We start from the raw sequence: 12,078 nt of genomic DNA on the forward strand, positions 1-12,078 counted from the left end.
TCTGACAGTCTCTCTATTCAGTCCCTTATCCATGAGGTCACACTCTATGGTCTCATCCCAGGTCTTTTTGGTCAGCCTTTTGCAACCCTACCCCAAGCACTCACAATTCTCACTTTCTGCACCCAGTTGTCATCCCCCATCTTCTCTACATGCCCAAACCATCCCAGTCTCTCCTTATCACAACACCAATACACTCCAGTCTCATCCTTCCTCTTAACTCCTCCATTGTAAACCTAGCTCCCCCAAGGCCTCGCGTTCAAGGACGTACTGTATAGCCTATTCACCTTATCATTGGCATTTCTGTACATTTGAGCATGTGAATATCCTCTACCTTTACTGCCCAGGTCTCAGTACAATATAGCAGTATACTCCAAACACATGCTGCATACGAAGAATCCTTAGCACGGAGGGAGACCCTTTTCAAAGTCCGGAGAGGCAACAGCTCCTTGAACTTCCAGCCACTCCTCACTCTAGCCCCAGAACTTGCTCCAGCCCCACTTCCAGCACGTAACGTCTCCCAGATAACAAAACTCACACACACACTCAACTCACCTGCAAGATCAGTCCTCTCATGCCTGACAATCTCCACATGCTGTCCTTCCCATACAGCACACGTGAAAGCAACATTGTCTCACTGTCTACCTCTGTTACCACAACATCCCTCATGCACCCACTTATCACATTTATCACAAACACTTCACAAGGTGGAATTATGTCCCTCGCTCTTGTGGCAAACTTCACATGGCCGCTCTCTATCTCTTCTGATAGCACAGTACTGCCTCCAACCCTAGATTCCATCACCATTGTTTTATCTGCATTTGCTCTCAAGCCTTTGTGCCCCTTGCCATCTCTGCACTTCCCAAATCTTTCCTCTGCCTGCCTATCATTCTCTGCAATCAACACCAAATCATTGGTGTTCAACATTTCCCACAGGAGTCCATTTCTAAAGTCACGTGAGAGGGGTTCAAGCATCATGATAAACGATAAGGGGCTCAAGACTGACCCATGATGCACACCAGCATTCACAAAAAACTCGTCATTCAAATCTGTTTACTCTCACCTGGGTGTGAGCACCCACATACATAGCCATGACCATCCAACCAGCCACTCCTCGATCCCAAGCTTCTTCATTGTCCACTTCGCCACCTCCCGTGGGACTTTGTCAAACGCCTTCTCCAAATCAACAAAACAAAGTACAGATCCCTTTTCTTTGCTGTATATTTTTCCTGAAGTTGTCAAGCAATGAATATGGCATCAGTTGTCCCTTTGCCTGGCATTATCCCAAACTGAATCTCGTCATTATTCACTCTTTTTCTAATCATGCCTCTAGAACTGTATCCATTACCTTCATTATCTGGTGCAAAAGTTTTATGCCTATATAATTTCGTCTTTCCCTTGTACACATTTAAAATCTTACTCTGAAGCCAATCATCTGGGACAGCACACTCGTATATAATCACTTTTATCGAATCAGTAACTAACCCCAACCCAAAACCTCCTGAGGCCTTCAGCATTTCAGCAGTCAACCCAGACACACCTGCTGCCTTCCCCACCCGCGTCCTGCCTATTGCCCCATCCTATCCCATCGTGGTCTTAGAAACTATGCTTGCAGAGTCCGTGTCAGCCTCCCCTCAGTGGGTCCACCAATAGGTAATGGGGTCAGATGCCCGTATTCTTAAGCTCTTCCTTCCCTTTTAGATGCATGGGAAAGTCGTCCTTTGCTGAATTGGTAGTCTTAAAAAATCCTTCCCTTTCTGAGCTGCTCGAAGGGTAAGATCTTCCCTTCGAGCAGTGGAAATTATTGGAACTTGACAGGATCATTTGACCCGTCTCTTCAAAAATCCCTTTGCAGTTTTTGTGAATTCTTTTGTAGTTTATTGTCTTAAATATATTTCAGATACCGATGAAAGGTACTGTACAATTTTATTAATACGATTTACAACGATATACTGATCTTTTAAGTGCTATTTGTCTCTTTAAAAGTTTTACCCATGTCAGCTGAGATGTTTAGCCAGACATAAACAGAGCAGACAACGTACTACCTCCAATATTCATCCAGTCTTATATGATCTGACACTGACAAATCTTATACATTATGGCCAAGGTCACAGCTTTTACTGTACATTGTGTGATATGTAAAGAGCATGTAGAGTATTGCATGAAATAGTTTGAGAAAAGCGTTTGGGGGATTATGCTAGTCTATTCTCCATGTTAGTGCCACACTGAAAAGGTCAACGAAGGGGGATGGTCAGGATACTCAGATGGCTAGCTCCTCCTTTCACCAATATTCCCATTCCCTTTGGGAGTACCATCATGATTAGCTGGTGCTATAGCCTACTGTCTTCACTACCATATGCCATTGTTTACCAGAGTAAAGCTTACAGCTAACCAACTGAAAATTATAATGCAAATTTGACAGTAGGCTTTGTTATATACATAGGAATAAAGTATTGTAATTTAGAAAGTAAGCAGATTACTTTGATGTTGTAGGTATGTTTACAATAACTGTTCCTTTAGACCTCTGACTTAAGTGCTCTGTGGTGTGACAGTAATGAATGATCCTGGTACAGAACTGATCAGTTATGTCTTGAATGCTTGATTGTTGGTAAAATGTCACTTGAAGAGAAACAGACCTTATTTTAGACTTTGGAATTAGTAGATAATGGAAACTTTTAACAGTTTTGGTGTTACAGTATTTGTATTTTGTTGTTAGGCATTAGGTACTAAAGTAGATGTTGTTAGGCATTAGGTACTAAAGTAGAAGAAGGAGAACCAGAATAAAACAGTGCTGATTGTGTTACAGCTCCCCCTGATGTCAGCACCTACCAATATGATGAGACGTCAGGCTACTATTACGATCCCTCCACCACCTTATATTACGATGCCAGCAGCCAGTACTACTACAACTCTGAAACTGGACAGTACCTGTATTGGGATGCTGAGAAATCAACATATTTGCCTGCACCTGTTGGGGAGGATGGGCAAGTGGGCAAGAAGGGAGACAAGAAAGAAAAGGAAAAGGACAAGCAGGATAAGGTATGCAGAATATAATGTTCATATTATTTGAGCATCTTCTTTTCCTTCCACTTTTGTATTTCTTTGCCTCATTCTTTCCTCTTCCTTCTGTCTTTGGGTGACTCCGCATTGAGTGACAAGCCAAATGATTTTCTTTACACTAGAAGGCCATGTACTATGCTGGGTGGTAACCACTTAACCAACTTACGGCTCCTCGTGGTCTATTTGGTAATTAAGGCACTCCAGTCAGATTGAACTGGTGCAAGTTTATATCCAAGAGGTGGTTGGGGTTTATTGCTCACGTAATGCCATCCAGGGATGAATGAGGCTGTCACTTATATGAAATGTCAGGACCAACTTGCCTTGCCCCAGGCTCCTATGGTGCTCATGAGGCAGCACTGGATTAGGTGATGGATGGATTTTGTTTGTCATTTTGTCATTATTGGCAGAATAGCATTGTTTTTTAATACAGACAGTCCTCACTTAGATGTGGTGTAAATTATCATATTTTCCCATATAAGTGGTACTGTAAATTTGTGAAAATAAGCTTTACAAGTTGCTGGAACTTTAATTGGCAGTTTTTCATTAATTAATGTGGATTCTGCACAAATAATATAGTATGAAAGAAGGGGGGGGTATACAGGACTTAGTGTAGTTGAAATTAGAAAAGGAAGAAGTTCCTTTAATTGTGTTTGTCAAAACAGGTAAAGGTAGCCAAGAAGATTGCCAAAGACATGGAGCGCTGGGCCAAGGCCCAGAATAAGCGTAACGAGAGCTCAGTTATCAGCAAAACTGCATCTGCTGAGCCAGTAGGTGGAGCCAAGGGTGAGGGTGGAGGCTCTGGGGCCGCTGATGCTGCCTTTGCTGTCTTGCTGGAGAGGCGGGATCGTGCCGCCTTGGCTGAGAAGCAGGCTCAAGTTTTCCACATGCACATGAAGAAGGAAGCACCACCAGTAAGGATTAACACATTTATGCCATTGGGGGGGTGGGGGATCATGTTCTTAGTTTCTCAGTAGTCATGTAGTGATTTTTTTAACATTCATTCACATTGTGAGTTTACTAGGCGCGAGAGCTGGGCACTTCCGCAATCACTTCTGCAAACCACAAATTCTGCACTTGCGGAAGTATGATTTCATTTATGGCAAATTCTATGCAAATTCGAGGTTTTGCTCTTGCAGCAGCACTTTGCAAATGCAAATCTGCAGCGAACATCTACATGGCCTAGCCCGGCAGGCAGCATCTGTGTCAGTCGCCAGCTTGCCGGCACCGCCTGCCACTCCCACACTGTTGCCAAATCTATGATAAATCAATAATTACATAAGATCAGTGAATTGGAACAAAGTAACCTTGTCTCATTTAATGCTAGTAAAACCATCTATCTATCTATTGCCAGACCCTTCAATTCCATTCGGGGTGGCCACAAACAAATCGCCTCCACGTCGCCCTGTCCCTCTTCATTTCACTGCCCTGCTCCCAACTCACACCCCCTTCTCTCATATACCTCTCCACCCCATCCCTCCATCTCATCCTTGACCTCCACCTCACTCACATACACTCTCTTTGTCAGTCTTTCACTCTCCATCCTCTCCACATGGCCAAATCACCTCAGTGTATTCCTCCTAACGCTTCGTATCACATCCACACCACAACGCTCCTTTATATCCTCATTTGTCAGCCTGCCTCTCCATGTGACTCCACAGGCTCCTCATAAAAAACTCATTTCCACTGCTCTCTTGACTTGTGTCCTTCCAGCAGTGTCCAAGCTTCACTTCCATACGTTAGAGTTGGTATCACAATACTGTCATGTAGTAACTTTTTCACTTCCATGCTTACTTCCCTGTATCTTATCACCGCTTTCAAGGAACCAGCAACCTTGCTTCCCTGCTGTACCCTTTCAAGCACTTTACCCTCCAAACCTCCATCCTTACTCATCACACTACCCAAGTACTTAAACGTACTCACATTTTCCAATTCCTCACCATCCAGCCTCGCTGTACATTCACTGACTTCACCTCTCTCAAAGACCATCACTTTACTCTTCCCTACATTCACCTTTAGATTCCGTTTCTTACACACTCTCCCAAACTCATCCACCGAGCCTTGCAGCTCCCCTACGTCTTCACTCAACAACACAGTATCATCTGCAAACAACAGTCAGGGAGTTTCCAAACACTATCCTCTCTCACCAGGGCCACTCCAACATCCACTCTGCTACCTTGTACCTCTTTTATTACCCCATCCATGTACAGATTGAACAACCATGGAGACATGACACATCCCTGTTTCAACCCAACCTTCAAAGAGAAAGATTCACTCAGTTCACCATCCACACGCACTGCAGCCTTAGTACCATCATACATACTCTTCACAGCATTCAACAACTTCCCATTCACTCCATATATTCTTAATACTTTCCACAATCCTTGTCTATCGACCCCGTCATATGCTTTCTCCAAATCCATGAAAACCGCATACAACTTCTTTCCCTTCTCTAGAAACTTTTCCACTAAAGATCTTAGAATGAATATCTGATCTACACCACCTCTTCCCTTCCTAAAGCCTCCCTGTTTTTCTCCAACTAATTCCTCTGTTCTTTCTCTAACTCTGTCAATAAGTATCCTACCATACACTTTTCCTATTATACTAAGAAGACAAATGCCCTTATGATTACCACGTACTTCTTTTTCTCCTTTTCCTTTGTACAAGGGAATAATTATACCTGACTTCCCTTCCTTCAGGACTCTACCTTCCTCCCAGGCCAATCTGCACATCTTCCACATCCATTCTACTACTATCTCTCCCCCATGCTTCAGCATTTCACCACACACTCCATCAATTCCCGGGGCTTCCCCAATTTAACTTTCTTCATTGCTTCCACAACTTCTATCTTACTGATTTCTTCCTGTCTTCTCACCTCCCTCCTCCTCTCAGCCATTCCCCAGCCACTTATACTCGCATTACTTCCATCCTCTATGTTCAGCAATTCCTTAAAGTGTTCTCTCCATCTGCTCACTTTTTCTCCCTTCTCCACAAGTAATCGACCATTTTTATCTTGTATTCCCCTGCTAACTTCACTTCCACCCTGTCTTACTCTCTTCACCTCTTTCCAGAACATTTTCTTACAGTCCCTCCACTTTACACTCAAATTTCTTCCAAATTCCTCATCCACTCTCTTCTTACTCTCTCTTACTTTTCACCTCTCCCTTTCTTTCTACATATAACTCTGTCTTCCGCCTCTCAACTTCTTCCACGCCCCTATTTCTCATCCATTCATTGTATGCTTTCTTCTTTTGTGCCACAGCCTGTCTCACCTTTTCATTCCACCTCGCTGTTCCTTGCATCCCCCTCCGTCTTCTCTTCATCCCACACACCACATCACATGCAGCACATATTTCTTCTGTGAATATCCTGCACACACCTTCCACATCCCCCATGTGCTCCAATACATATTTGCCCAGTCGTTCCTCCATTTCACTCTCATATTCTGCCTTTTTCTCATCCTCTTGTAACCTTTCCACTCTCCTTGCAAATACTCCTTCTTCCCGTCCTTTCCTTCTTTTATTTCTCCATCTTATTTGGATCTTGATTCTGGCCACCACCAAGTAGTGGTCAGAAAGTCTACTCCCCCAACCTCTATAAGCTCTTGCATCCATTACACACCTTCACATCCTTTCATCCACACACACATAATCAATCATTGCCTTCCTTTCATTCAGTTCACCACCCACCCTTCTCATCACTCACTGTGTATACCTGTGGATCATTTTATGCCTGAAGAGGGTATTGGCTATCATCAACCCCCTCCCAGCACAAATGTCCACTAGAGCACTGCCATTCTCATCCACTTGTGCAGGCACACCCCACTCACCAACTATTCCATCCACCTTCATATGCCCTACTTTACCATTCATATCACCGATCAAAAACACTCTCTCATTCCTTCCAAACTTTTCCATCCACACTTCCACATTTGTCCAGCTCTTCTCTCACTCTGCTTGCACGATCTTGCGTTGGTGCATACACGCACACAATTGCCCACACTTGTATTTCAACTTTCAGTCTTACCCACACAATCCTTGACCCAACTTATCCCATACTCTTATGTTCTTCCATGTTCTTCCATCTTTTACTCACAACTATACACACACCTTCTTTTGCCCTCTCACTCTTACCTACTCCTGCACATATACCCCATCCATACTCCAATTCTCTCACACTCTCACCTTACCATTTAGTTTCAGTTACTCCACATACATCAACTTTCGCACCCTCAAGCACCTGGACAATCTCTCTCTCTTTCACCTCATCATTCGCACCTCTTACATTCCATGTTGTAATTACCATGTCCTTTGTCCGGTCCTTGGTCGTCATTTTTTGGTCAGTCCTTGTCTGAGGCTTTTTGTTCTTCTTTTTAGTTAATTGTTTTCCTGGGAGGGGCACTGACTCTCCGCAAACCCTTTTAGTTGCCTCGTATGACAAGCAGGGATACTCGGGGAGTATTCTTGGAAAAAAAACCCTACCCCAAATTTATACAATTTACTAATAGACGGATATTGCCAGATTCATATACATTACCATCAGGGCCGCTTATATTCCCATATCCAAAAGTATTGAAATTCTCGGTGTTTCGCTTAACAATGCCCTCAGCTGGACCTCTCATGTCAGATCACTTGCTAAAACCGTTTCAAAGAAACTTGGATTGTTATTGTACAGTGTCTGTAACTTCGTCACTGACGAGCAGTTAGCTATAATTTATAAGAGTCATGTGTGCTCTCAGCTAGAATATTGCTCACCCTTGTGGAATGGATGTGGAGAGGTTGCACTAAAATAACTAAACAAAATTCAGAACAAAGCTGTTGGAATTAATAACCCTGCTATTGTAAATAAACTACCTCCCTTATAAGCAAGAAGGAGTGTTGCCTCCCTTGCATTGTTTTACAGATATGGCAAATGCTGAGATGAAGGTGCGTCCATTGTGCCACCTTTCTATGCCTTCCCTCGTGCTACACAGGCATCTGGTAGCGCTCATGACTGCAATGTCACACAGCCATATTGCAGAACTTCTGCCTATCAGAATTCTTTTATTCCCTAAACTGCATTGCTCCGGAACTCATTTCCCTGGAGTTGTCCCCCCCCCCCCTTAAACTTCAACCTACGGCTGTACAAGTCCGACAGTTACAGATTTTTTATGAATGGAGGATGCCAGTAATCTGTTGTATGGATTATTTTTTTTATTCTTTTGTTTTTCCTTCCTCTGTTCTGTTATTAAAAAAGGGAGTTGTATATATACAATAAATTCACCTATGGTATGATGTACAATAGCATTCTTCATTATTGTACATTTTGTATGCCAAGTTTACTAATTTTATGATTCCTTCGAAAAAATAGAGAGAGAGAGAGAGAGACAAATGGCTGAAGATCAGATTCATCTCTTTTTGATATTCCCTGGCTTCATACCAAGCTCTTAGGAGAGGAGTGAAAATGGGTATAAGCCAACAGGGGGCAATGTTCATACTTGTGATTAAATAATAAAGCATGACATCATCATAGCAAGTCGTATTCTGCTTTACAATGGAGGGTTCCTCACTACATTATGTTAATGATATACCTTAGCTATATACTGTACTTTCCGGGGGAAGGGTAAGAAGTAAGACTTTAAGGATAAAAGCCAGCAAACTATGTTTTTTCCCCAAATATATAAAGAAAAATATAAATCCTATTTCAAGATCAATCTATTTCCAGATTCCTAGACTTTGTAATGTATGCTACTAATGTAAACTTCATCGATACTAGAAAAACTTGTTTAGCTTACAAGCCAGTAACAAGATCAAAAGTGTAAAGATGTGTTATGAAGCTTGCCAGCCCACCTAGAATATGACCTTTAGTTTAAATTTCAAAGTTGTCAGACTTAAACCATTGCCAGTGTCAGTATTTCAATCTCAACAAAAGTCATTAGTTAGATTAATAACAGATTAAACAAGAAGCATACAACATGAAACTGAACACAATTTTACCTTTTTTCTCACCAGACAACCACCCTTCCCCGTGCATTATGAATATGGGTAGATAGATAGATAGATATACTGTATGTTGGAGTTGTCTCAGTTGTTGGAGGAGTCTGACTGTAACTAAGGATTGAGGACAGGAGGTTAGAGCTGAGGAATAGAGGTGGACTGGTGTGTCAGCTTGTCAAGTGTGAGCTGTGGAATGTAATAATTTAATTCATTCATATACAGTTGTGAATGATTTACCCTTGTTGTAAAAACAGTGATATACCAACAAGAATAACTGATATATTTATTTTAGTTTTACTATAACTTCAGTTTTATGTATCCCATTCATTACTTTAGACAATTTCCAAACTTCATAAAGACACCTCTTGTTAGTCAGAAGAGTAAGTAAAGATATAATTGTAGTGGATGAGTAAGTAGAGATGATTTTTAACCCCTTGATTATGGAAAATATCATTCTAAACTTTGTACAAGAAGCGGTGTGAAGGCAAAGCAAACCCATCCCCGATAGTCATTTTAGTGCTGATCTATAAACAAAACAGGATATCTAGTCAGATATGTCACATATCAGATTTGGAGTAAATTGGGTGAAAATTGTTGTGGTGATTCCCCCCCCCCCCCAGCCTGGGCATTGACCCAAAATTTAATCAGGTGATCAGGAGGTCATAGCCCATCAACCCTGTAATTTTAGCCAAAATCACACCAGTAGTTTTCGTGTAAAGTTGTGAAGAGGCAGGCAGACAGACAGACAGACAGACAAACAAACTGATTGAAAACAATACCCGGCCCTGAGCCCTTGTTGAGTGGGGACGGGTAATTATCCTCAAATGATATCCAGAATAAAATTAAGCTGATGCTGTGGTACTGAAAGGGATAAAAATTGTTTATATTAGCCTTTTTGCATTTGCGGAACTGCAAATTTCAAGAAATTTGCGGCTGCGGAAGGCAGTTTTTTTAGTTTGCTGATCTGCGTTGTGGAATTGAATTTTTGTTTGCAGTACCCAGCTCTGCTAGGCATTACCAATATCCATAACTCACTGTTATGACCTCTCTTGTTTCTGAAGGTACTGGCAGGGCTGAAGAAGTCTGGGCTTGTGGCAGCTTATGGAGGTGAAGGTAGTGACAGTGAGGAGGAAGGAGGAGCTGGTATGGGCAACCTGGCTGGAGATGATCGCTGGGAGGACAAGTTGGTTGATTACAGCAAGATGGCCTGTCTTCTCTGCAAGCGACAGTTCCCCAATAAAGAAGCACTTGGCAGGTGAGTTTAGATTCCTCTGCCAGAAGGCATAAGCATTGCAACATAGTGTCACCTGTTCTACTGCCACTTCTTATGTGTTGTAAAATGTCTCTGTATATATTTTCAAATATTTATGCATGATCATCTAGTACTTGATAGTTTTATTAGGTTATAAATTGCTCAGGTAAGTGGGGGTGCTTACCATCCATTCATTCGATGTAGTGCTGCTGTGGGTGTCTGTCCTTTCCTCTCTTCCATCCTTATCTGTCTTTCTTGCCTTCATTCGTTCCTCTTTCCTTCTGCCTACGGGTGACTTTTCGCTCTCTCATCTGTCTTTCCTTCATTCTTTCCTCCTCCTTCTGCCTATTGTATGGGTGACTACACCAAGTGACAAGCCATTTACCATGCTGGGTGGTAACGATATAACTAAATAATGGCGCTTGGTGGTTTAGTGGGTAATTAAGGTGCTCCAATCGGATTGAGCCTGCGTGGGTTTAAATCCAAGGGGTGGTTGGGGTTTATTGCTTACATAATACCACTCAGGGATGAGTGAGGCTGGTCGCTCTTTATCTCACTTCAGGACCAACTTGCCAATCCCCGGGCTCCTGTGCTTCTTGTGGGGCAACATAGGATTGAATGATGGATGGATGGATATAAATTGCTGAAAAGCATTGTCATTTACTGTGCTTTTGTGGGAATAAGGCTTTGTCCCTATCAGGACTATATATTTGGAGCATTAAATGCTCTCTGGCTGCCCTTCCTGACATCAATCATGGGCCCTGGAGTGGGATCAAGTGCTCTGCCCTGTTGGCTGATAGCATGTGCTCTAAGTTACCCAGTAGAGTTTCTGCTTAAACACAGCCCTAGAAGCACATCAGAAAAATAAAAGATTAAGACTAGTGTGGTGTGCGAACTTTATGGTCCATTTCATCAGGCACACTCTTGATAATCCTAAGTAAGCTCTTTGTCATTGTTTTATGTGGATCCTACTCATACTGAGTCTAAAATCTAGCAGGAATTAACCCTTTAACCGCGGGCATTGTTTTGCCCCGACTGTCCTCTCCCGCGGGGGTTTCGACCAAAATGTAAACAAACTTTAAACCTTTATAACTCTGCACAGAATAAATCTAGAGCGAAAAATAAGGTACCATTAGAAAGTACTAACCTTCGGCTTTGCAGTGATGTACGTTTCATGATTTCGTTGACTATCACTGGATGGGCAGTGCCATTAGAAGTGAGCGATCTAAAACCACTATTTTTCGCTCACACACCATTACCTTCGCTCATACATCATTACCAAATGCCAACCTCATTCTGATAATAATACTATAAACATAAATGAACACTGCACATACGATAAACACCCACTCTGTGTTCATTGAGGCAGGTAAAAGGCACTGTAATTGCCTGCACTTCACTGCCATATCAGCGGTGTTGTAATCACTATTTTTCGCTCACACACCATTACCAAATGCCAACCTCATTCTGATAATAATACTATAAACATATATGAACACTGCACATACAATAAAACACCCACTCTGTGTTCACTGAGGCAGATAAAAGGCACTGTAATTGCCTGCACTTCACTTCCACATCAGCAGTGTTGTCACTCACACAGCTGGACAGATACTGATGCGTGTTTGGTCCGGGGTGGGGTGGGGGGCACGGGGGGTGGGAGGTTAGGCCCCAGGGGGGGAGGAGGGAGGTGGGGATCGGCTGGAGTGAAAGAACTTAATAGCTACTCTCCCTTGAAACAACTGGCGCACGGAAAAAAAGCAGGGTATTCAAAATATTCACAAACATTCGAGAATG

General features: G+C 42.5%; 1 protein-coding gene across 3 annotated transcripts in view; it reads left to right on the top strand.

The window, feature by feature from the left end:
- The window catches only part of LOC145412808 (RNA-binding protein 5-like), a 36,105-nt gene that overhangs the window by 21,711 nt on the left and 2,316 nt on the right, over nucleotides 1-12,078 (top strand). For all 3 annotated transcript variants that reach the window (XM_080282591.1, XM_080282592.1, XM_080282593.1), the window contains exons 12-14: nucleotides 2,804-3,036; nucleotides 3,720-3,968; nucleotides 10,091-10,284. In XM_080282591.1, coding sequence (XP_080138717.1) covers nucleotides 2,804-3,036; nucleotides 3,720-3,968; nucleotides 10,091-10,284 — 676 coding nt within the window. The remainder of the gene's footprint in view (nucleotides 1-2,803; nucleotides 3,037-3,719; nucleotides 3,969-10,090; nucleotides 10,285-12,078) is intronic.

This window comes from Coenobita brevimanus, chromosome 94 (assembly GCF_032717465.1).
Source record: "Coenobita brevimanus isolate Jiangsu-jjx chromosome 94, ASM3271746v2, whole genome shotgun sequence".
Classification (NCBI taxonomy): Eukaryota; Metazoa; Arthropoda; class Malacostraca; order Decapoda; family Coenobitidae; genus Coenobita; species Coenobita brevimanus.